The sequence below is a fragment of the Taudactylus pleione genome, unplaced genomic scaffold (assembly GCF_031769625.1).
Source record: "Taudactylus pleione unplaced genomic scaffold, aTauple2 ptg000053l, whole genome shotgun sequence".
NCBI classification, from domain to species: Eukaryota; Metazoa; Chordata; class Amphibia; order Anura; family Myobatrachidae; genus Taudactylus; species Taudactylus pleione.
Window position 1 is genome coordinate 36,592,439 of NW_028284455.1, and position 26,060 is coordinate 36,618,498.

Below are 26,060 nucleotides of genomic sequence, written 5' to 3' on the forward strand. Positions count from 1 at the left end.
ATGGGAAGTCAGTGAGAGTGATTTGGGCTCTGATAGAGCCAAAATCACTCCAGGGCTTGCGGCAACGAGACCCTACCGCAAGGGTCTCGTCGCAAGCCCAATGGTCGCGATGGTCTTGACCATCGCGACCATCATCATGGACGCTCGCATAAGCTGTGGGTGGTAACCCACAGCTATGCGAGCGTCCAAGAGGCCGTCTCGCAAAAAAAAAACACGACCTGATTCAGAGCGGGCGCTCGTTCAGAGCGTCCGGCTCTAAATCAGGCCAGCTGTTCAACAGCATACACCTTACTACCTGCTGTTCGGATGACATGGAAAACTTCCATTGGATTTGCAGTTTCTGAAGAAAATGGTGGCTGCCAACCTACGTGCTCAGTAAACCAAATGAAACGGGGGTTTCCCTACTAATAGGGGTGACCCCATAACTATGGAGCACCACACCAATATCTATCACTCTGTGTATTCCCAGATTCTCTTTTAAACAATATACTGTATACATGCCTTACACATATTAATGCTGCTCAGATAACACGATTTACTTACAAGCTCAGTATATAGATTGTATCTACAAAGTAATATCATTCATGTACAATGAAAGTGGAATAATTTTTTAAATACTTATATATATTAAAATAATACTCATGAAAAAGCTATAAATTAACAAATATATAGTTTTTTTATTCTTTTATACTGATCCTTCCATAAAGTTGAACTCATTAAGTTCATACTGTATGTAAAATAAATCACTATATTAAACAGCCAAAGCAATATTACAGCACCCAATCTAACAAAAATATGTAAGCTTAATTTTCTATCCAATTCTAAAGGGGATCACATAGATGTATATTATTAAACATATGTAAATAAGTTGTGTAAAGACATTTGCATTAACATTAAACAGTAATACAATAAAAGTATATTACCTAAATGAAAGGTGCCACTTCTTCAAATGCCTTATTCAACACAATGGTGCAGTTGCATTGAGGGTGAATACCCAATACTTTTCTTGTTTTGCCAGTTTATTGTCTAGATTATTTCCACATTCAACGCATTGCCAATCGGGAGCAAGTTCCGTGATTGTGGTCAGGTTGGACTGCATTAAGCTGTGAGGTTTGACTGCATTTATCAGTATAGTCTCATCATTTTATTTGTTTTGTTACGTGTGCATTTAGGTACCCCAGTATTAACTGCCTTTCAGTTCATCTAATGTAGATTAACCCACAAGGGTATTCAACCATGTATATAACGTTACTAGTTAGAAGTTAGACAGTTCATAATTGTTTTAATCTTAAATTGTTTCATACCATCTGATTTAGTGAAAATTTCAAGGGTGGACAAAATTAAACAATGAACATTGAAAACAGTCAAAAAAAGAAGTGGAATATTGTATATTGATATATAATACATTGTTACTGTTATTTTTATTCTGTACTCTAAGAAGAATAGGGCCTTTAATTTACATGTTTTAGATAAAAAAAATATTTGGAAGAATTTTTTATAAGATATGAGCCAACAAAAGAATTCCCTAGTGTCTATTGAGTGACTTATGAATGATTTAATTATCTGTACTATATTTAGAGATAAACAGTACAAAATGATCCTGTTGTTTAGTTTTTTCTTTCACACCAACAGCTGTTTTCTATCTATTTTATTCAGCTTTTCTATAGCTCCTGAATTTATTGGTTCAGGATATTTCCTATCAAAAAAATCTCTGACTACATAGGGGCATATTCAATTGTGTGCGAGAATTGCAAAAATCCCGCACCTGCGAGGTTTTTCCTGCAGGTGCGGGTTTTTTGCTATTCTATTAGGTGTGTGGTTTTTTAAAAAAAACACGCACCGGGAGGTTTTTTTCACGCACCTCCTGAGCAAGCGTGATTTTTCCTAAAATCGCACCCCCCTGAGTACTAATTAAGCAATTGGAAGTATCCAATTAGCTTAATTAGTCCTTAATTACTCACCTTCCTCAGTCTTCTGCATCTTCTTCTGCATCCAGCGTCGGGAGCCGGCTCTTCTGCAGCAGGGTGAGTATGTCAGTGTGTGTGCTGTAAGTAAGTGTGTATGAGTGAGTGTGTGTGTGTGCATGAGTGTGTGTGTGTGACCCCCGGTGCGGTGTGTGTGGACCCCCCGGATTTGGCGCTGGGAGAACTACATCTCCCAGCAGCCCTTGCTCCTCCCATCAGCCCCCAGGACTCCCAGCAGCCCCCTCTCCAGTAAGAAGAGAGAGGGGAAGCCACTGGGAGCTGCGGTGACCCGGGCAGATAAGTGAGTTTTTTTTTAATTATTTTTTTTTTGTAATTTACGCGGCGCAGAGTTTTCATTGATGAAAACCCCACGTCCACTGTTTTCTTTAATTGAATCCCGCGGGTATCGGAGCCCGCATACCCGCAGGATTCTGAAATTGGCCACGAGGGGCACGAGGTTTTAGCCTTGCTAAACCTCGCGCCCAATTGAATATACCCCATAATGTAATTTGTTTATTACACTCAGACACCTGTTGTGTACAATTAAATTTTATACGAGAAAACTGAGAGAAGGGTACACCATAAAATTTCCAAGTGAAAACAGGGGGTGCTGATAGAACTGATTAAAGAAAATAGTCTGTATGAAATTAAATCATGAGTGTCCCTTGTGTCTTATCCATGGTAAGCATGTTCTTCAGGGGTTTAAATACCTTGTGTCCTTTATAATCACAATAGTGAGGCACATAGTAGTCATGTACATAATAGTAAACACAGGGCCTGATTCAGACCCGCTGGAGAGCGCTGAGCGCTCACAAGCGGGTCGATGTTGGCCCAGTGCACATGCGCACGATGGAGCCAGCTCCATCGTGCGCATGCGCGAGACCCGGATAGTGACGGGCAAGCCGTCGCTCCGGGTCTCGTACCAAAGGGGGCATGCTGTCAATGGTGAGTGGTGGGCGTGCCGGGGACGTGGCTGCCCAGACGTCGCTCCGGGTCTCATACCAAAGGGGGCATGCTGTCGATGGTGAGTGGTGGGCGTGCTGGGGGCATGGCTGCCCAGACGGAGGCGTTCCCATGGGAATGCCTACCGTCTGGGGCCGGCCCCACTGACATCACAAGTGATGTCAGTGGGAGTGCTCTCAGCTCTGATAGAGCCGAAAGCACTCCAGAGCTTGCGGCAATGAGACCCTACCAGAAGGGTCTCGTCGCAAGCCCGATGGTCGCGATGGTCTTGACCATCACGACCATCACCTGGCCGCTCGCTATAGCTGTGGGTGGTCACCCACAGCTATACGAGCAGCCAGGAGGCCGCTCTAAAAATTAAGAAAGACAGCCCTGATTCAGAGCGAGCGCTCTGTCAGAGCGTCCGGCTCTGAATCAGGGCCCCAGTCCATAAGAAGGTACTCACCTGATATACTTCAGGGCAGTGTAGATTTTTGGCAAAGCAGGCCTCAACCAGGCCCCTACTTATAGGGTGGATATGGAAACTGGGAGTGTGAAATTTGCCCATACTACCTACCTCTATGAGCGTTCAATGGTAGTGTATGTCCTTGTATTTGGTTTTGGTCCGGACTTTGTATATGACCTATCCTATACTCCCTGATGAAGTCCAGACAAGGCAAAATGCACATTAGATAAATCTATTCCCTTTCTTATAAAGATCCAATAGAACCTGCATCAACTTTAAGATGAACACAATAAAACAAACACTTTTGAGCATATACTAACTAGAATTATTTGAATATAGTTTTTTTCTACAAATTTATCATAATTCTCTTATATCAATGTTATCTAGGAAATGTCACTGGAATATGTCATCTTTCTAAGTAACAATAACAGTAATTAAATTCTAAAGTGTGAAAATAAGGAGCTATAAACATGTCTAATAGTATTTACTATTCACATAAGTATAATTACCGCTCTGGGTTACAGATTACAGAATAGGGATCGACAAACCAAGATCATCCCTGTTGATAGGTCGAGCACATTTATCACTGAAAAATACAGGACTATCTGCCTATTGGTAGTCTTCGCTTTCATATTGATGTTATTGTTGGCTGGCAATTGCACATTGATATACCAATCTCAGTATTATTACATATACATTATATATGTGAAACAACCTCAAGTTCTTCAGTGTAGTATTACATTTTTGTTTACTATTCTTAAGGGTAACCGAGGAATGCGTGGTGCAAATGGTGAGCCGGGTGACAAAGGATGTCCAGGAATCAAAGGCTTTAAGGTAACATTGTAACACTGAAGAATATTGCAATTACATTATATGTTCATGTATATATTATATTGGCTGTATTTCCTAAATGTGTAGTTTACAAAATATAAATTCTTGCTAAATGTTTATAGTGCCAAATAAACAAGTAATCATTTGCTGTAAAAAGCAGCAACGATCTGTTGCTAGACTGTAGTTTAGAATTGGCTGCAATAATTGCTTAGTAATGTCAGAAAGTGGCACATCGCACCTACTAAATCTAGGGGGCATCTGAACTCCTGCCATGTGTCCCTGGCTGCACACTGCTCCACCACTGCCCAACATGACAGTTCCCCTCTGGCTCCTTCTTCCTCTACCAACTGTGTTCTGCTTCATACTGCAGCTAGTACACCCCCTAGTGGTGGTATTACAGCATCTATAGGAACTTCAAGTGATGGTAATATGACATCAGTGGCCATCTGAACATCAAACTCGAATTGGGCTGTCCATTTAAACCCCTCATCCAGTGCCAGAGTAATAGGTTGTTCCTAGCTAATAATAAAACAGTTATTATTGTGCCGTCTTATTGTGTGTTAGACCCATGCTTTCTTACAGACTTCAGTTCTGTGCTAGTGTCCCTGATTCCTGCTTTTTATACCATTTCTGAACTTGTGTCCTGACCTCTTGCTACATTTGACTATTTACCAGATTACCATTCTCTACCACGTTATAGTGCCATGCAATCTTATTATCCAGCTAGTAACATTAAGGGAACAATGAGAGGTTCACAACCTGCAGGTTCTTGGAAGTGATGAAGTCACACACAGTAATTAAATGCATTAATGCCAGTTACGGACTAGGAGCTTACTGTTATCAGAGCACTGCTGCTATCAATTGGATTTCTCCTTTATACCACCATGCAAATTACAGATCCTAAAAGGTGTCTATTACATCAGGAGGACCACCACCACAGGTGATAGAATGGGTTTCCACCAAAGAACATTGACTGACATTACGGGCAAAATGTAATAGGGTGAGAGTTTAGAAAATGTGAAAGTTTAGCTGTAAACTTTCACATTGGTCAAGTTTTATCTGCAAAATGGGAAAACATCTGGATAATGGAGCGTACACACGGTCAGATTTGTCAGACTTGTCAGATTTGTCAGATGAACGACTGAACGATTAAACGATTTGAACGATTTGGACGATTTGACCAAAGTTTTGAACGATTTGAACGATTGAACGATTTTTGACTGCATTAAAATGAATGGAATCGTCCAAGTCTGACTGCAAACCCATCAGATGTCAGATATCGTTATCTGACAAACGGGAACGCGCATCGTTGATCGTCCATCGTTCAGGCATGTCAGATATGAACGATTTTCCTTCAGATATGAACGACTGAACGATTTTTAAATCGTTATCGTTCATATCTGAAGGAAAAATCTGATCGTGTGTATGCACCATTAGAGTTTAAATCGGGAGTTTGTTTTAGTCTAAAAACATGCAAGTTTGCATGTTCTCGAACTCTGTTAGATTGGCCGAGTTTAACAAGTGTCAGAGTATACTGCTAAACTCACACATTTTCTAAACTCTCACCCTATTAAATTTGATCCCACGTGTTTGACATGGGATGTAGTCAGCATCCCGGTGTGCAGGATGCCGGCGGTCTGAATACCGGCTCTGAAATCCAGTATCCTGACCACCGGCATCCCGAAGGTAAGTATCAGGGTGTTAGGGTGAGGTTAGGGTGCGGGGAAGGGGAGGTTAGGCTTAGGCACTGGAGGGAGGTTAGGTTTGGGCACCGGGAGAGGGGTGTTAGGTTTAGGGTGCGGGGATGGGGTGGTTAGGTTTTGGCACTAGGGGGGGTTAGGGTTAGGGTAGGGATTAGGGTAGGGGTTAGAAAAGTGCTCACCGTCACTTTCTATGGGTGTTGGGATTCTGGCTGTTGGGATGCCGCTGTTGGTATACTGACCAGCGGCATCCCGAGAGCTGAGACCCAATCCGTTTGGCATCACGTACCTAGATTTATATAAAATCTTTATGGGATATGAAACCAAAGGTAATATAACCTCTTTGGGACAGTATTCATGGTCTCCACATTACAGCAATCCAGCATTACCAACTACAAGAGATGCCATCACAGTTATAGATGATTAACAGTATATTTCAACTACTTCTTATTCAGAAATAAGATTGTGCATAGATCTATTTCCATTATTTCCATACAAGACTCCTCCTCAGGGTACTGCTATTTTTTTATTTATTTGTTTGAGAAAAAGGAACACCTACTTCTCTTAATATCGAAGCTATTTGACTGGATTAATGGAGGCACAAATTTGACTAAACTGGACATCTGAGGGTCCGCATTATGCATTAGAGCTGAAGATGAGTGGAAGATGGCATTTAACAACTGTGATGACCACTATGAGTACATTCTGATACCTTTTGGTTTTGGTATTCCAGAGTTTCATTAAATACATTTCCAGTGGCCTTCTATACAAATTTGTGGTAATATATCTAGATGATATTCCAATCATATCTCAGTCTATTAGAACTCATAAAAATCAAAGAAAGTAAAACATGTTCTTACTCAACTGAGGAAACCTAGTGCTAGTTTAAAAAATATTTGAATGGTTCACCATTTCCTTTTCTAAGGCACATACTTTCCAGCACTGTTCTATAAATGGATTACAGTTCTGTGCCATGCTATAGTTCCACAACATCTATTACCCAGCTCACCTCAAACGGCCACAAAATGTGGGTTCCTGAAAACAATGCCCATACCACCTTTTGGCAGGTACTGGTGAAGACCTCTGACTCCATCCTTCAACACTGCTAGCACTAACCCCTAATTGAATAAAGAATACAAACCCCTTACCTGTATGTGACAAACCCATGCATAATGGATGCAGATTAAGGTTTTCTTGTATGTACCATGACAGGTAAAACATCCAGACCAAGTGCCCTGCTGATTGATTTTGATTCCCAATGCAAATCTCACAGTGTTTGAAAGCCATGAGACACCCCACCTAGGACTAAGCGACTAGTAAGAAATGGCCTGCTAGTGGCCATCAGGAATGGAAGAATAGCAGGGGGCAAAGATTGGTTATACTGTATGAATATATATATATAATTCCTAGGTTAGGGGTCTGTCTGTTCATTCGGGGGTGAATCTCTTGAACCACTGGATGGTAATGGGGTTTTCCCTATTCTATTATTCTATACAGCATTGGTCAATGAAGGTTTAGGTGTATGAACCATTCATCTGTGACAAATGGAAGCCAAGCAGTGACTATTTCAATGAAGCAAAGTCACACAAAATATCTTGCACCAAGCTGCTGGCCAGGGTGCTGAATCAGTAAGAGACAGTGACAAGCAATCAGAGATATCAATGTGCCCTATTTCTTAGCAGCAGCCGAGAAAGGGGAGGGAGTCGGGGGCTGAGCAGGGTCAAGTCTGAGGCAGACAGATAGTGAGAGACAGCTTCCAAAGAACCACTGGCGGAACCAGGGGAGAGGGCGACCAGGGCGATCGTCCCCTCTAAATCAATATTTCTATCTTAGGCTGTAGCATGCAGAGTTCTGCCCGTTGTTGTGGGCAGTGCAGTCACAGTGGCAGAATGCAGGAGACAATGGAGTCAGTTGCCTAGGGCAACTCCTCCATTGTCCCCCGTTCCGTGTCCTTCCTGTTGTCCAGGGGAGCCACGGAGTGGAGCACCGATCAGTATCAGCGGTGCTCCTCCTCCTGACCTGGACTAACTTGTGCCCTGCTCTGCTCAGGTCACGGACGTCACGTAACATCCGGCAGCGACCCTGAGCTGAGCCTGACTGAGGAGCCGTCGGGAGATTGCGCAGGCGTTCCAAGAGGAGGACGGTGTGGCTGTCACTGTGTGGAGAGCACTGGAGTCTGGAGAGCAGCTGATAAACAGCAGTGGGCAGTAACTGAAAGAAACAGTGTCACTGTCACAGAATAATATGCTAGTAAGTTTAAGCCCTATGGGGGGAGGGTACTGGAAGGGGGCATTCCATATTTATGGTCACTTTTCAGAACTGAGTGATAGATTTAAAGAGCAAAGTACTGTATATGTGTGCTCTGTAGTAAATTTATGATAGATTTGATACACATCCAGTGCTACCAAGTTAATACATAAATATATGTATATGCGTGTGTGTGTATGTGTATATATATATATATATATATATATATATATACACACACTCGTTAGCACTGAAGGTGTATCTAATCTATCGTAAAGACATTTATTTTTATTTTTTTTTGTCAAACGTTAATAAAGGTGGGAGCAGTCATTTTGATGGATAGTAACTGATGTCATCAGGGTACATCTACTGAAGGGGATCTATCCACAACCGAAAAACACTGGGCCGGGATGCGGAAGATGCCAGAACTCTACAAATAGCAAATTTGGCGATTGGGTTTCAATGGTAGGAGTTAGGACTGGAAGTGGAAAGAGTAATGAGTAGAGAGGGAAGAACTCAATAATTCTTAAACCGTCCCCCCTAAAAGAAAAGTCTAGATCCATCCCTGCAAAGAACCCATATAGATGATCTGATGCAGACACAGTAGACAGAAAGGAACCAGGGGAGAACTAGCTATCAGGAATTAAAAAAACAAACAACCATCAGAACACAATCAAATGATTTCCATTCAATGGTGGCAAACATCCCCCACCATCAAATGGTAAAAAAAAATACAATCAGAACAAAAACATTGATGGCTAGTAGCCATCAAATTCGGATGTCTATCCTAAGCTGAACCTGCAGGCGGACTCTGGCCACCACTCCTACACCATGAAGTGCTCCCTCTCCATCATGATGTTCCCGCTCAGCCACAAACCCTTGGTGAACAGGAGGCACCTCCCATGGAAGTCAGTTCTTTTCTCGGGCAGGGGCACCATGGTGAGGAAGCTCAAAAGGAAGTGCCCCAGCTCTGGAGACATGCTGCTAATAATGCTTATGGTAGCTATAATACAAATCTTTTACCTATGATCCTCCTGACCTTGCCAGAACATCCTAGTGGCCGGGCCCCATCCTGCTGCAGAGTAGCAGTAGAGGGGGTTGTGGTGACACATGTGAGATGCAGGAGGCAGAAGTGAGAAGCACGGGGTTGTGGTGAGATGCAGAGGCCTGTGGTGTGATGCAGGGGGCTGTGGAAAGAAGCAGGGACCTGTGGTGAGATGCAGGGGACTGTGGTAAGAACCAGTAGCAGGAGTGAGAAGCAGGGGTCTGTGGCGAGATGCAAGGGGCCGTGGTGAATTATAGGATGCTGTAGTGAAATGCAGGGGGCAGGAGTGAGAAGCAGGAGGCTGTTGTGATACACAAGGGGTAGGAGTAATAAGGTAAAAAGCATGAGGCTGTTATGAGATGCAGGGAGCTGTGGTGAGATAGAGGGGACTGTGGTGACATGGTGTAGGTTGTTATGAGATGCAGGGGACTGTGGTGAGATAGAGGGGACTGTGGTGACATGGTGTAGGTTGTTATGAGATGCAGGGGGCTGTGGTGAGATAGAGGGGACTGTGGTGACATGGTGTAGGTTGTTATGAGATGCAGGGGGCTGTGGTGAGATAGAGGGGACTGAGGTGACATGGTGTAGGTTGTTATGAGATGCAGGGGGCTGTGGTGAGATAGAGGGGACTGAGGTGACATGGTGTAGGTTGTTATGAGATGCAGGGAGCTGTGGTGAGATAGAGGGGACTGAGGTGACATGGTGTAGGTTGTTATGAGATGCAGGGGGCTGTGGTGAGATAGAGGGGACTGTGGTGACATGGTGTAGGTTGTTATGAGATGCAGGGAGCTGTGGTGAGATAGAGGGGACTGTGATGACATGGTGTAGGTTGTTATGAGATGCAGGGAGCTGTGGTGAGATAGAGGGGACTGTGGTGACATGGTGTAGGTTGTTATGAGATACAGGGAGCTGTGGTGAGATAGAGGGGACTGTGGTGACATGGTGTAGGTTGTTATGAGATGCAGGGAGCTGTGGTGAGATAGAGGGGACTGTGGTGACATGGTGTAGGTTGTTATGAGATGCAGAGGGTTGTGGTGAGATAGAGGGGACTGTGGTGACATGGTGTAGGTTGTTATGAGATGCAGGGGGCTGTGGTGAGATGAAATTGCTCCTGTGCGAAGCCAGGGTGAGTCGCTAGTTACATCATAAAGCATTAAACTTATGTGCTCATTCTTCTCTGATGTATTAGTTATTGTTTTTATGAACTTGTTGTACTGATAGGGTAAGTGGTCTATTTCAGCATCATGCCGGTGTACAACAAATCACAGCAATTTATTTAGCCAATTACTTCTGTGGTGGACTAAAAAAATCTTATATACTGTATATTATCTCTTACATTCTCTTTTTCCATCTGTATTTTGTGCTTAGAGAAATTAGGATATGTGTGCCGTTAAAGACATACTCTATACATTAATTAATAATATATTCAGTTCACTAAGAAATAGCACAGGTCTGCAATGGAAAAATTGTCTGAAAACAAATTTCTGATTTTTATAGGTTTTTGGGTGCTATTTTCAGAAAAAATACTAAAAACGCTCCATCACGTACTATTTTTCTGCAAACTCAAATTTTTGTTTTCAGTATTTACAGAATTACTGCATTAAGCTTTAAAACAAAAATGTAAATATAGCGCTTTGAGAAAATGTTTATACTACCATTTGATGAAGTTTTGGAGCAATCTAAGAACATGGAGTGGTAATAGGGGAAGGGGTGGGGTTGGCTATCTGTTTCTAAACCATTTTATTTTTGGTGTCCCCAATTTCCAAGGGTTTCCAGCCATGGTCTAACCAGTTTAGGGCTGCATTTACATTATGGCAGACGGACCCCACGCTGTATGTCTCTCTGCTATAGTGTAAGCACCCCAATTCGCACATGCCGGAAACCAATTAGTATTAACATTGAATCAAAATCGATAGTCAAATACATTGCTTAGTAAATTTGTGATTTGGAATCTAAACCGTATCGGTGATTTCCAGCAATTTTGTTTAGAAGTCACACACAAATCTTAATAAATTTCCCCCTCAGAGCTTGCTACCTCCCGCCCTCACTGTAGTGCACAATAAAATAAAAAATGAACACAAAAGTAAGTAGAACATTCTGTGTCACTACCAAAGGTCATATATGTAATGTATGTATGTATTATGATCATTTCAGAGCTACTAACCCTCACTCCTAAATATTAATATAAAATGGCAATCATGTTTTCCATAATGGACACATGGAAGTGAGTAAATGAGTAAATGTTGCAAATTGTTAATAGCAAATTAATATATCATAGCTTGATAAGTTTGATTTCCTATGGCTAACAATGTTGTTATTTCCCCAGGGGTACAGAGGACCTACAGGAGATAAGGTATGTGTTTTCATCTCACACTTTTGTTTATACAAGTCTACGGCTTTCAAATGATTCACTTTTTTATGGAAATTGCTGAATTGCTTCTAAAGTTTATTTACTTTATCCACTCTCTCTAAGCGATGTTTTGTCATCAGTACAGATTAGGTCAAGAACTGGTTTATTTCACATTTCCCTAATTCAGTATGAAAGCAAGGACCTTTAGTAATAAAGTTATTTTTCCATTACCAGTATGAAAACACTAGTGCTAATTACAGTTCCCATAGAACTCCTATTTCCTGAAGTTTCTGTAAACGCTAATATGATATGGGTTACTGTGGGGCCTAGTCATTATCCTTAAAAGTAGGTGAAAATATTAAATATTCACCTTATTTTGTAAAACGTGAGTGCTGGCCCCCATTTATGGAACAGGTAATGCAGGAGATGTCACTGAAATCTCCTGCTTACCAGTCATCTCCGAAGCAGAACATGGTCCCATTACATTAGTATGGGGACCTCCTTATTTCCCAATTCATCAATCCAGTTCACGCATTTGCACTAACACTGCCGAATCACAATTGGCAGTGTTAACGGTTACTGCTACCGAAGTAGAGGTGATAGAGATCGTGGGGACAGCTGATTTATGGATCAGCTGTTTCCGCACTGGAGCAAATTTGAATTTTAGTATCCACCACTGTAGCTGCGTGTTATATACTAAATTAGCACTGCCACTCGGCTTAAGCCCGGTGGATGAAATCAGATGCCGAAAGGCCGGCAGATGAAGATCCCGACTAAGGTAAGTAAGTACCCTAACCCTCCCTTAGGGATGCTTAACCCTAACCTCCCCCATAGTGCCTAACCTTAACCTCTCCCCATGGGTGCCTTAACCTAACCCTCCCTCCCTGCACCCTAAACCTAACCCTCCCGGGGGTGGGGGGGCTAAACCTAACCTCCCCCTGGTTGTGCCCGACCCTAACCCTCCTTCCCCTAGCCTAACCCTAACCCTCCCAGGGGGGGTGCCTAACCCTAAGTCCCCCCGGGAGTCCCTAAACCTAAACCCCCCCCCGTGGCTATGAACTCCCCATGCCCGACTTACCTATGTTCGGTATGCTGGGCGTCGGGATTTCGACGTGGGGCTAATGATAGGCGTTGGTAGTTAGACGCCTATCATTAGTACCATGCCAGACTTTCACTGTCGGGAAGCTAGCGGTCAGCATTTCTACCGCTGGCTTCCTGACTACATCCCAAGAAAAACAGTTCAGCACAACACAAATAACATATCATGCTGTGCAGTGCAGATGATTTTAGGATTGCACTAGCTGAAGGGTAGATTATGGCATCCTAGATGCATAATTAAACAGGTACAATAGTGCACAAAATGCAACGTAGTACAAAGACAATAAATGTATATGTTTGAATCTGAAGGTAGTCTCATTGTCAGTGGCGGCTCCAGAGGTGGGGCTGCAGCGCAGACCAAAATTCAAATATGGGAGCCACACCAACTGCCATTCCAAACATTGCTGGCCAGGACTCACTGACAGTTGGTGTGGCTTCCTTATTTGAATTTTGACTGTGCTGCAGCCCTGCCTCTAGAGCTGCCACTGCTCACTGTCCTTTTATTTTACCAAGTAAAATAATATCTTAGTGACCGTCATATGAGCATTTCATTGTAAGAAGTCCTAATAGAAAATTAGGCAGTTGTGGGTTGGGGAACTGTGACTCAAAGGAACAAGGGTTATGCACCATAGGTGAGGCAAGGGGAGTGTGACTCCCCCTAAGACATAAACTACCCCCAAGATATAGACTGATGCCCACCGCCCTTTTCTGGTGACAGACTACCGCACCCCCGATTCAAACTGGCCATTAAAAAAGAGACTGCATCTTCCAGCTGAAATGCTGGAGAAAGATGCTTAAGGTAGAGTTTGAGGCTGCCTACGGGGTGTGCATCTGTACACACTCCAAATATGCACCATTGGGGCAAATGAACATGTGTTGTTAGTGCACACTTGGTGCAAAATGATACTTTGATGATGTTTTGTATGCAGGGTACAAAGCCACTTATATTGTATGTTATGTAAAGCTGTTGGACGAAGACAGAGACTATACAATATAGAAATATATCTGCCTGTGATTTTTTTGTTGTAGAATGATGATGGGGAGATTGGTCTTGATGGATTTTCTGGAGAGCAGGTTCAGTATCTCTTCTTTTCATATACATGTCTTATTGGTTTCATTATCATTCCCTGTCTGTAGAAGTTGTCTTATTACTTTTCATTTGTATTATATTTACTTTAGGGAAATCCTGGAGCACCAGGAAGAGAAGGAGAGAAGGGTGAAAGAGGAGGAGCAGTAAGACATTTTTAATATGCTATACAGTAATGTGCTTAAGGCATAAGGCGACCAGTCTATTATGTGTGCAATAGCTTGCATGCCTAACATTAGTATGCAATAATGTACTTAGGGCCTGATTCAGACCCTCTCGCAAGCTCATAGTGCTCGCAAGCGGGTCGATGGTGGGGTACTGTGCACGCACGCCGCACGGATGCGCAAGCCCTGAAGCGAGAGAGAAATTCTCTCACTCCAGGACTCACTACAAAAGTGGTGGCTGTGAATGTTGATCGACAGCTCGCCCCGTTTTGTAGGTGGGGAGGGGGGGTGGCTACACAAACGGAGGCATTCCCGAAAGAACGCCTGCCGTTTGTGGGAGGCACCACTGACATCACCAGTGATGTCAGTGGAGAGCTTCTTGCTCTGTTAGAACAGGAAGCTCTCTGGGGCTTGCAACGGATGAGACCCTACCACAAGGGTCTCGTCGCAATCCCTGATGGTCACGATGGTTGCGACCATCGCGACTATCACCTGGCCGCTCGCAAAAGCTGTGGGTGGCCTTAATGCGTAAGGTGACAGGTCTATTATATGTGCAATAGTTCGCACACCTATCATTAGCATGTTATAATTAGTGATGAGCGGTTTGGTTTGAGGTTCCGAGTGAAACAGAGGGCCTGATTCAGACCCGCTCGCGAGCGCATAGCGCTCGCAAGTGCATCGATGGTGGGGTACTGCGCACGCGAGCCACGCGCATGCGCAAGCACCGGAGCGAGAGAGAAATTCACTCGATCCGGGACCTACTACAAAAGGGGCGGCTGCCGATGTTTTGTAGGCGGGGCGGGGGGGTGGCTACACAAACGGAGGTATTCCCGAAGGAATGCCTGCCGTTTGTGGGAGGGACCACTCTGTTAGAGCAGGAAACTCTCTGGGGCTTGCGACGGACGAAACCCTACCACAAGGGTTTCGTTGCAAGCTCCGATGGTCGCGACCATCGTGATCATCACCTGGCCGCCCGCAAAAGCTGTGGGTGGTCACCCACAGCTTAGCGAGCGGCCAGGAGGCCGCAAAAAAAAAATGCCCTGATTCAGAGCGAGCGCTCTTAAAGAGCGTCCGGCTCTGAATCAGGCCCAGAGTCCTGATTCGGGTCTACCCATTATTTTGGATCTCAGATCTAAAAAAATGGATCCGAGAACATCTCTAGTTATAATATGCTTAATGCGTAAGGGTACTGGTCTATTATGTGTGCAATAGCTCACATACCTATCATTAGTATGTTGTAATGTGCTTAATGCATAAGGTGACGGGATTAGTAATTTTTAATGACCCCTCTATACCCTACATCACGTCACTGACCCCTCTACTGACCCATCTATACCCTACACTACATTATTGACCCCACTATATCCTACACTACTGAACTCTCTATACCCTATGTTACATCACTAACCCCTCCATACCCTACACTACATTACTGACCCCGCTATAGCCTACACTAAATTACTGACCCCTCTATACCCTACACTACCTCACTTACCCCTCTATACCATACACTATATTTCTGACCCCTCTATGACCACCACTACATTACTGACCCTTTATACCCACCACTACATTATGGACCCCAGTATATACCCTACACTACTGAATTCTCTAGTACTGTATATTACATCACTAACCCCTCTATACCATACACTACATTATTGACCCTTCTATATCCTACACTACTGAACTCTCTATACCCTATGTTACATCACTAACCCCTCTATACCCTACACTACATTACTGACCCTTTTATACCCTACACTACATTAGTGACCCCTCTATACCCTACACTACATCACTGACCCCTCTTTACCCTACACTACATTACTAATCCCTCTATACCCTACACTACATCACTGACCCCTCTTTACCCTACACTACATTACTGGCCCCCTATACCCTACACTACATTACTGACCCTTCTATACCCTACACTACATTACTGCCCCCTCTATACCCTACATTACATTACTGACCCCTCTATACCCTACACTACTGACCCCTCTATACCCTACACTACATCACTGACCCCTCTTTACCCTACACTACATTACTGACCCTTCTAAACCCTACACTACATTACTGCCCCCTCTATACCCTACACTACTGACCCCTCTATACCCTACATTACATTACTGATCCCTCTATACCCTAAACTACATCACTGACCCCTCTTTATCCTACACTACATTACTGACCCTTCTATACCCTACACTACATTACGGCCACCTCTATACCCTACACTACATTACTGACCCTTCTATACCCTACACTACATTACTTCCCCCTCTATACCCTACAATACATTACTGATCCCTCTATACCCTACACTACTGACCCTTCTATACCCTACACTAAATTACTGACCCCTCTATATCCTACACTACATTACTGACCCTTCTATACCCTACACACATTACTGACCTCTCTATACCTTACACTACATTACTGACCCCTTTTTACCCTACACTACATTAATGACCCTTCTATACCCTACAATACATTACTGCCCCCTCTATAAACTACAATACATTACTGACCCCTCTATACCCTACATTACTGACCCCTCTATACGAGACACTACATTACTGATCCCTCTATACGAGACACTACATTACTGATCCCTCTATACCCAACACTACATTACTGACCCCTTTTTACCCTACACTACATTACTGACCCTTCTATTCCCTACACTACATTACTGCCCCCTCTATACCCTACAATACATTACTGACCCCTCTATACACTACACTACTGACCCCTCTATACCCTGCACTACATTACTGCCCCCTCTATACCCTACACTACATTACTGACCCCTCTATACCCTACACTACTGACCCCTCTATACCCTACACTACATTACTGACCCCTCTATACCCTACAATACATTATTGTCCCCTCTATACCCTTCACTACATTACTAACCCCTCTATACCCTACACTACATTACTGACCCATCTATACCCTACAATACATTATTGTCCCCTCTATACCCTACAATACATTATTGACCCCTCTATAACCTACAATACATTACTAACCCCTCTATACCCTACAATACATTATTGACCCCTCTATACCGTTCACTGCATCACTACCCCCTCTATACCGTTCACTACACTACTGACCCCTCTATACCCAACACTACATTACTGATCCCTCTATACCAAACACTACATTACGGCCCCCTCTATACCCTACACTACATTACTGACCCTTCTATACCCTACACTACATTACTGACCTCTCTATACCCTACACTACATTACTGACCCTTCTATTCCCTACACTACATTACTGCCCCCTCTATACCGAACACTACATTACGGCCCCCTCTATACCCTACACTACATTACTGACCCTTCTATACCCTACACTACATTACTGACCCCTTTTTACCCTACACTACATTACTGACCCTTCTATTCCCTACACTACATTACTGCCCCCTCTATACCCTACAATACATTACTGACCCCTCTATACACTACACTACTGACCCCTCTATACCCTACACTATATTACTGATCCCTCTATACCCAACACTACATTACTGACCCCTCTATACCCTGCACTACATTACTGCCCCCTCTATATCCTACACTACATTACTGACCCCTCTATACCCTACACTACATTACTGATCCCTCTATACCCAACACTACATTACTGATCCCTCTATACCCAACACTACATTACTGACCCCTCTATACCCTGCACTACATTACTGACCCCTCTATACCCTACTAACTGATCCCTCTATACCCTACACTACATTACTGCCCCTTCTATACCCTACATTACATTACTGCCCCCTCTATACCCTACAATACATTACTGACCCCTCTATACCCTACACTACATTACTGATCCCTCTATACGAGACACTACATTACTGATCTCTCTATACCCAACACTACAATACTGACCCCTCTATACCCTGCACTACATTACTGACCCCTCTATACCCTACACTACATTACTGACCCCTCTATAAACTACACTACTGACCCCTCTATACCCTACACTACATTACTGATCCCTCTATACCCAACACTACATTACTGACCCCTCTATACCCTGCACTACATTGCTGACCCCTCTATACCCTACTAACTGATCCCTCTATACCCTACACTACATTACTGCCCCTTCTATACCCTACACTACATTACTGCCCCCTCTATACCCTACAATACATTACTGACCCCTCTATAGCCTACAATACATCACTGATCCCTCTATACCCAACACTACATTACTGACCCCTCTATACCCTGCACTACATTACTGCCCCTTCTATACCCTACACTACATTACTGCCCCCTCTATACCCTACAATACATTACTGACCCCTCTGTACCCTACACTACATTACTGATCCCTCTATACCCAACACTACAATACTGACCCCTCTATACCCTGCACTACATTACTGACCCCTCTATACCCTACACTACATTATTGACCCCTCTATAAGCTACACTGTACTGTAAACATCACAATATTACCTCTACTCACTGCATCAGAGAGAAAAAAAATAATACAAAGGGTAAAGTGAGTAACTTACACTGACGCACTAGACAGAGGAGAGAGTCTAGTCAAAAAAGTAAAGCACCGAGGAAAGGTAGGGCAACAGATAACCCATAAAGGGAAAGAGGAAAGGTGGTAATGCTAGAACAAGTTAAAAAAAAAAGAGAAAATGGGCAAAGGATACAGACCTGACACACAAACATGCAGGGCCGGATTAAGGGGAGGGTGACAGGGTCGGTCGCAGTGGTGTATCTATAATGGGGGGCCCCGCACCGCACACACTACACCCATATTATTTTAGACTTACCTGTCCGTGGTCCCACGTCGGGTGTCTGCGCTGCCCAGAATACTGGAAAATGGCCGCTGTGGCCATTTTTCTGGTTTTCTGCGCATGCGCAGTAGACTCCGGGCACTAGAGTATGCCCAGAGTCTACTGCATCTGCGGAGAACGCCAGAAAAATGCCCGCCACTGCCATTTTCCAGCGTGGCCTAATTTACTGATTAGCAGCTGCATAGAATGTAAGTGTGTACAGTATATGCACTGTTTTATTATTTATATATGTGCATGTATATGTGTTAGTGTGTGTATACTATGTATGTGTGTATGTGTTATTGTATATACAGTATGTGTTAGTGTGTGTATATATACTGTATATGTGTTAGTGTGTATGTATCTGTTAATGTGTATATATGTGCTAGTGTGTGTACTGTATACTGTGTATGTATATGTGTTAGTGTGTATACTGTATATGTGTGTGTTAGTGTGTATGTTTTATAAATATATGTTTTCTACATATATATTATATGTGTGTGCGTGTTTAACGTGTGGCGGGGGAGGGGGGGTAGACTCCTGTGGCTTGGTGGTTGCCCCAGGGCCCCCACAAGCCTTAATCCGGCCCTGCAAACATGGGGAGGGGGGAGTGATTAGTGAGCTAGGGGAAAAAATGCTAATTTAATACTCTCAGGGTCATCTTAACAGCATTGTAGGCCCTGTGTAAAGCAATTGAAAACCTTAGGAGCTGGTAAGGGCTGCTGTAATAGCAAGCGAGTGGCCTCTCAGGAAGTGCTCTCTGCTATCGCAATTTGGACTGGCAGCCCCATGGGGAGAGAAACCACCTTCCCCTGGAATTGATGTCCAGTTGTGAATAGCAGGGAGCACTTCCAATGGGAAGTCACTGTCACTGCTAGGCAGTCCCTGTGGGTTGCAGATATTATTTGGGGGAGGCTGCAGCCCTGCAGACCCTAGGTAAAATCTGCCACTGGATCTAAGTATGATATGTTAGCCTAAAATATTCTAAATCTACTGTATACTTGTTCTTGCAGTTTATACTAAAACAAGGTACAGTCTCTACATTAAGATAAACATCATGGGACTTTATAATGCTTACTGTAAATTTCTTAGTTTATATTCTCTTCTACACAAGAAAACCATTTCAAAAGGTGAGGGAATTGGGATGTTAAGCTTGGGAGTGGTTCAGTTTTGTTTGGCTCATGAAAAGCAGATTAGAGGGTACAGGGGGAGAGAAATTGGGCTGGAGACACTTTATCATATCCCTAACTACACATATATTGCAGACAGTAGCTCTCAACTGGTCCAAGTCCAATAAGTGTTAGGGTGACAGACCTATTCTTCAGCTTGCAGTGTTGAATAACACTACTCCATTATTGTAAATGTGTCTATTTTTGATTCATTTCCATAACAGGGTAGTCCTGGATTAAGGGGAACTCCAGGAGAACGAGGAAATAAAGGTCACAAAGGCAACGCAGTAAGTAAATCCATGTTTGTTACTTGCCATGGTTTGTAATTCAACTTACTTTAACATTCAGTATGTCAATATGTACTGAATGCTGCAATACAAAGATATGTATTAACAGATTGCTTTAAAACATTGAAAATAATAACTGTATAATATATTGTTATTTTATGATGCTTATGTCATGCTTATTTTATCCATAGTTTCTACTAATACATAAGCCTTTACTTACAGGGAGAGCCTGGAACTCACAGTACTGTTTCTGGACCCAAAGGTGTCAAAGGAGATCCTGGGATTGAGGTAAGAATCTAACTTCTTGGTCATTACATAAGTTATATTCCCATTAAGCTGTCACCTAACTTGTAGAAAATAAACAGTGCAGCATTCAGCCTCCAGATAACGTTATCAAGCGTCCATGACTTCCAGTAAGACTCCTACTAATTACTCTCTCCGCCTCCTTAAATAATATGCCTTAAGTGTAGGATGGGGGTCAGTGTGAGGATAAGAGCATTTCTACACAGATGGAAGAACATTACATTTTTGTTTTTTACGTATTGGTCAATAACTCAAACATCTGAAAACACATCATTTCATGCACAGTTGCAACAGTCTTATCAAACATTTTTGAAGTTGCAAAATTACATCTTTTGAACAATTAAATGCTACTCCTTTTTTCCAAATTGAATTCATATCCCCAGCTGATGATAAAAAGATTTACAAATGATTTTGTTCTTGAGCACTGATAAGTTGGGGAAGCCAAGCATATATAAAATAGGGATAAAAAAAGGTAGACCAACAAATGCAGAGGTGAAAACAAAGGGTAGGGAGGGCCTCCATGAAAGAGCTTATAATGAAGTTAGAAAAGATTTGAGGTGTATGTAGAGTTGCTGGTGTTAAGAGTTTTGTGATGCTGAATACGTTGAACTGTATTATGGTTGATACTGTAGTGAATGTGGGGCTGAATCATTCATGAAGCAATATAGGTTTCTTACTAGGCTCAGGCACTGATGGAACCAGATTACCCGAATGTGTATAGAGTAACAAATGAGTATCTAATACCCCTTTTACACCAAAATCCCGGGTCCGACCCTGGAATTTGAACACTGGTCAATCCCGGGTCGTACTCGGCTTCAGACCCCGTTTACACTGCAACTCGACCCGGGTTATTCCCGGGTTTGCCCCGTTTACACTGAACCCGGGTAATCCCTGCTTTTCTCTATAGAAGTAATTAAAAATGGTTTGTTTTAAGGTCTGACAAAGATGGTCACAAAAGGCAACAAAAGAGAAGGGTGGGGACTGCTTACAGCATTGCTACAGGTTGCTGTTCTGGCTGTAGCAGGCTGTGTATCAGCCTGTGTTTGTGGCTGCTGGTCAGGCTGTGGTGCAGGCTGCAGTTCTGGCTATGGCAGGCTGTGTGCCTGCCTGCTTTTGTGGCTGCTGGTCAGGCTGCTGTGGTGCAGGAGGTTAGGCAGGCAAGCGATGGCTTCATGTGTGTCTCTCTATGCAGGGCACTGACAAATTACATCATCTGCCAGTGCCCCAGAAGCTCCAATCAGCATCTTTCGGAGCTAGCCAGGTCAAATAAGCAGGGTAGCACCCGTATACACTGCCTCATGACCCGGGAATAACCCGTTTTTAACCCTGCTCTCAACCCGAGTAAGATTGCCCGGTAAATCGACCCGGGTTTTTTTGTTGGGAGTCGTTCACACAGAGCCTCAACCCGGATCGACCTGACAATAACCCGGGTTATTTGTTTGGTGTAAAAGGGGTATAAAAGAGTGAAATGTTAATCGCTTTCACAACCCTCTTAAACCCAATGCAAATGTTTATTATTGTACAAAATCACTTTATACACCATTCATATTTCTCCAAGATTCCTGCAATCACCTGCAGTAGTCTCACAATCACTAATGAATGGAGTCCCTCAAAACCCAGAACTATAGTCCTAATTGTATTTATCATATTGTGCTGCTGGAGTTTTAATCATTTTATCGAAATGATTTTATTATGCTATTATAATATTGCGTTAATTTTTCTTTTTTTTTTTTCTTTGTAGGGTAACCCTGGACAAGAAGGAACTCCAGGAGAACCTGGTGATAAAAGAATTGGAGTAAGATATAAAGTATATATGTATAATGCCTATTGGAAATACTATGGATATTAGACGTCGTAGAGAAGTTCTTTGATCATTCTAGGATCACTCCAAATTAACTGATTATATATATAAATAAATAAATTTTGCAGTAAATACAATAGAGGTATTTGGCATAATCTTGGCCAAGCTTATGGGCCTGCCCACCATATCCGGGTAACCTCTTGTCGGGCAGGTCCCTAACATACTAAGGCTCAAATCCAGAGCGCAGGACACCCCCAAACTAGCCCAGCCAATCCACCCCAAAGCACCGCTCTAATAAGAAAAGTGAAGTGTTAAGAGCAGCCGCTGGCCACATATAAAGCATAAAAATAAAAAAGTGAAATACATATATATAAAGGAAACAGACAGTGAAGTATTAAAATGTGTTAAAGGAAAATGTGTTATACTGCGGTGCACTGAAGCAGATCAGCAAAGCAATCTAGGGGGACCCACACCCCAAAAATGAACCAAAGCTGCACTACACAGTCTAAATAATAGCAGGACTGACCTATTATTGTGCCTCTGACTGGTGTGCATATTACATTGCCAGACTCCATGCTGTAACCAATGTAGTAGAAGTGCTATTCTGAGTGGGAAGTGGCTCAGGCTTCCCAGGTGTGCAAATCAATGCACTAATTACTTTACAAAGAAAATGGATCTCAGACTGCACATTCTGGACATATATATATAATTGGAGGTGCTACCTGTGGAGACCATTGATATATACACAAAGAAGAAATACAGGTGCACAACTCCAAATTAACTGATTATATATAAATAAATACATTTTGCAGTAAATACAATAGAGGTATTTGGCATAATCTTGGCCAAGCTTATGGGCCTGCCCACCATATCCGGGTAAGCTCTTGTCGGACAGCTCCCTAACATACTAAGGCTCAAATCCAGAGCGCGGGACACCCCCAAACTAGCCCAGCCAATCCACCCCAAAGCACCGCTCTAATAAGAAAAGTGAAGTGTTAAGAGCAGCCGCTGGCCACATATAAAGCATAAAAATAAAAAAGTGAAATACATATATATAAAAGAAACAGACAGTGAAGTATTAAAATGTGTTAAAGGAAAATGTGTTATACTGCAGTGCCCTGAAGCAGATCAGCAAAGCAATCTAGGGGGACCCACACCCCAAAAATGAACCAAAGCTGCACTACACAGTCTAAATATTAGCAGGACTTACCTATTATTGTGCCTCTGACTGGTGTGCATATTACATTGCCAGACTCCATGCTGTAACCAATGTAGTAGAAGTGCTAGTCTGAGTGGGAAGTGGCTCAGGCTTCCCAGGTGTGCAAATCAATGCACTAATTAGTTTACAAAGAAAATGGATCTCAGACTGCACATTCTGGACATATATCAATGGTATCCACAGGCAGCACCTCCAAATATATATATATATATGTCCAGAATGTGCAGTCTGAGATCCATTTTCTTTGTAAACTAATTAGTGCATTGATTTGCACACCTGGGAAGCCTGAGCCACTTCCCACTCAGACTAGCACTTCTACTACATTGGTTACAGCATGGAGTCTGGCAATGTAATATGCACACCAGTCAGAGGCACAATAATAGGTAAGTCCTGCTAATATTTAGACTGTGTAGTGCAGCTTTGGTTCATTTTTGGGGTGTGGGTCCCCCCAGATTGCTTTGCTGATCTGCTTCAGTGCACCGCAGTATAACACATTTTCCTTTAACACATTTTAATACTTCACTGTCTGTTTCCTTTATATATATGTATTTCACTTTTTTATTTTTATGCTTTATATGTGGCCAGCGGCTGCTCTTAACACTTCACTTTTCTTATTAGAGCGGTGCTTTGGGGTGGATTGGCTGGGCTAGTTTGGGGGTGTCCTGCGCTCTGGATTTGAGCCTTAGTATGTTAGGGACCTGCCCAAGAGGTTACCCGGATATGGTGGGCAGGCCCATAAGCTTGGCCAAGATTATGCCAAATACCTCTATTGTATTTACTGCAAAATGTATTTATTTATATATAATCAGTTAATTTGGAGTTGTGCACCTGTATTTCTTCTTTGTGTATATATCAATGGTCTCCACAGGTAGCACCTCCAATTATATATATATGTCCAGAATGTGCAGTCTGAGATCCATTTTCTTTGTAAACATCCTAGGATCAAAATGTTGTAGACTGGTAATGATTTACAATAGAGGATTCAATATTTGCATAATGCACAGCTTTTTCTCATGAGCACTGAGGTGCAGAACTTACTTGACATTGATATTAGTAGCTGCGCACACTACTCTACTGACCACACCAGGTGTCACCCAGTGGAGGGACACCACTGCTTTGCTGCTGACTTGTCTGGAACTAAAATGCTATTGTTGTATGTTTACATGGTTACCTATGGGTCTATAAACTAAGCCTTGGACAGAGATAATGTACCAACCAGTCAGCGCCTAACTGTAATTTTTCAAACACAGCCTGTAAAGTGACAGGAGTTGATTGGTTGTTACTTTATCTCTCTCCAAGGCTTAGTACATAGACTAGTACTAGTGTGTTTCGGCCCTAAATAAATAAATACAGTAAACGTACATATATACAGTCACAGCCAATATTTCACATACACTCTGCACCTTAAAAGTAACCTACTGTAGCTTGTGCAGGGGCTCCTGACAGAACTGGGACCCAGACTCACTGACAGGACAGAAACACAAGCAGGGCAGAGCGACAGCCGTACTGACAGGTCAGGGAGACACACTGACTAACCAACTTTCTCCTGATCAGGCATATACAGACACTAGGGATGGCGATCGACCATTGATGCTTACCAACCATTGATGGTTAAGCACCAATGGTCGATGATTTTGTCATCGATAGTGGAGGTCCATTGTTTCTCTTCCTTTGATGGCACAAAGCCCTACACTGTCTTTTTGTTCCCCTCCCTGGTACCTGGACACAGAGCATAGCTCCACCTTCTGGCGTGACCCACAAAGTCCCACCCCCAAATCTGACCTGCCAATTGCTCAGTGACTAATAGAGCATGGTTGGCCATTGGTGGGAGAAACCATTAATAGTTTCCTGCCGATGGTTACACGCCCCTGCACCTGGGTGGGGACAAACTTGGGAACAGATGGGACAAAGATGATGAGAACCCATTTGTAACTGTAATGACAGCTGGTTGGAGTCAAGATTAGTTAAGCACCTACTATTTGGATTTATGTGAATATTTTCCCCAGAAAGCAATGCCTGAAGTCTCCCTACTATGACTCATTAAGACTGCTTTCCACTGCTAACCCGACAACTTGTTCTGCAGTGATGACGTGATTGGTGAGAAGCGTGTGTCATAAAGTAAACATCCAATTGCTGAAACTCACTGGGTAGCAATGTAAAAGGTTTTGTCCAGAAATCCCTTGTATAAGTGTTCATATGATCAAACAGAAACTAATATTGATACCACACAAACTATTTTTATTCCAGAGACTTCCTGGCAGAAGAGGCTCTCCTGGACCTTTGGTATGCTTTTACAGATTCCATTTTAAACATTGTACATAAACAGTGTCTGGCAACCTCTCACAAGGGCTGGGTATGGGATGCCAGCCCTCGGGATCCCAGCATTCAGTATCCCGATGCTGGCATCCCGACAGGGTTAGGATACCGACACTTGTCAGTCAGTATCCTAACCCTACCCCTCTCCCTGCCCCTAAACCTCACCCTCCCTCCCCACTGCCTAAACCTAACTCTCTCCCCAGTGCCTAAGCCTAAATG

General features: G+C 43.1%; 1 protein-coding gene across 1 annotated transcript in view; it reads left to right on the forward strand.

Annotated features, from left to right (window-relative positions):
• The window catches only part of LOC148535369 (collagen alpha-6(VI) chain-like), a 181,062-nt gene that overhangs the window by 50,003 nt on the left and 104,999 nt on the right, over positions 1–26,060 (forward strand). Inside the window, exons 16-23 of the mRNA XM_088462675.1 lie at positions 4,135–4,206; positions 11,522–11,548; positions 13,673–13,717; positions 13,823–13,876; positions 20,140–20,202; positions 20,425–20,490; positions 22,247–22,300; positions 25,773–25,808. Coding sequence (XP_088318801.1) covers positions 4,135–4,206; positions 11,522–11,548; positions 13,673–13,717; positions 13,823–13,876; positions 20,140–20,202; positions 20,425–20,490; positions 22,247–22,300; positions 25,773–25,808 — 417 coding nt within the window. The remainder of the gene's footprint in view (positions 1–4,134; positions 4,207–11,521; positions 11,549–13,672; positions 13,718–13,822; positions 13,877–20,139; positions 20,203–20,424; positions 20,491–22,246; positions 22,301–25,772; positions 25,809–26,060) is intronic.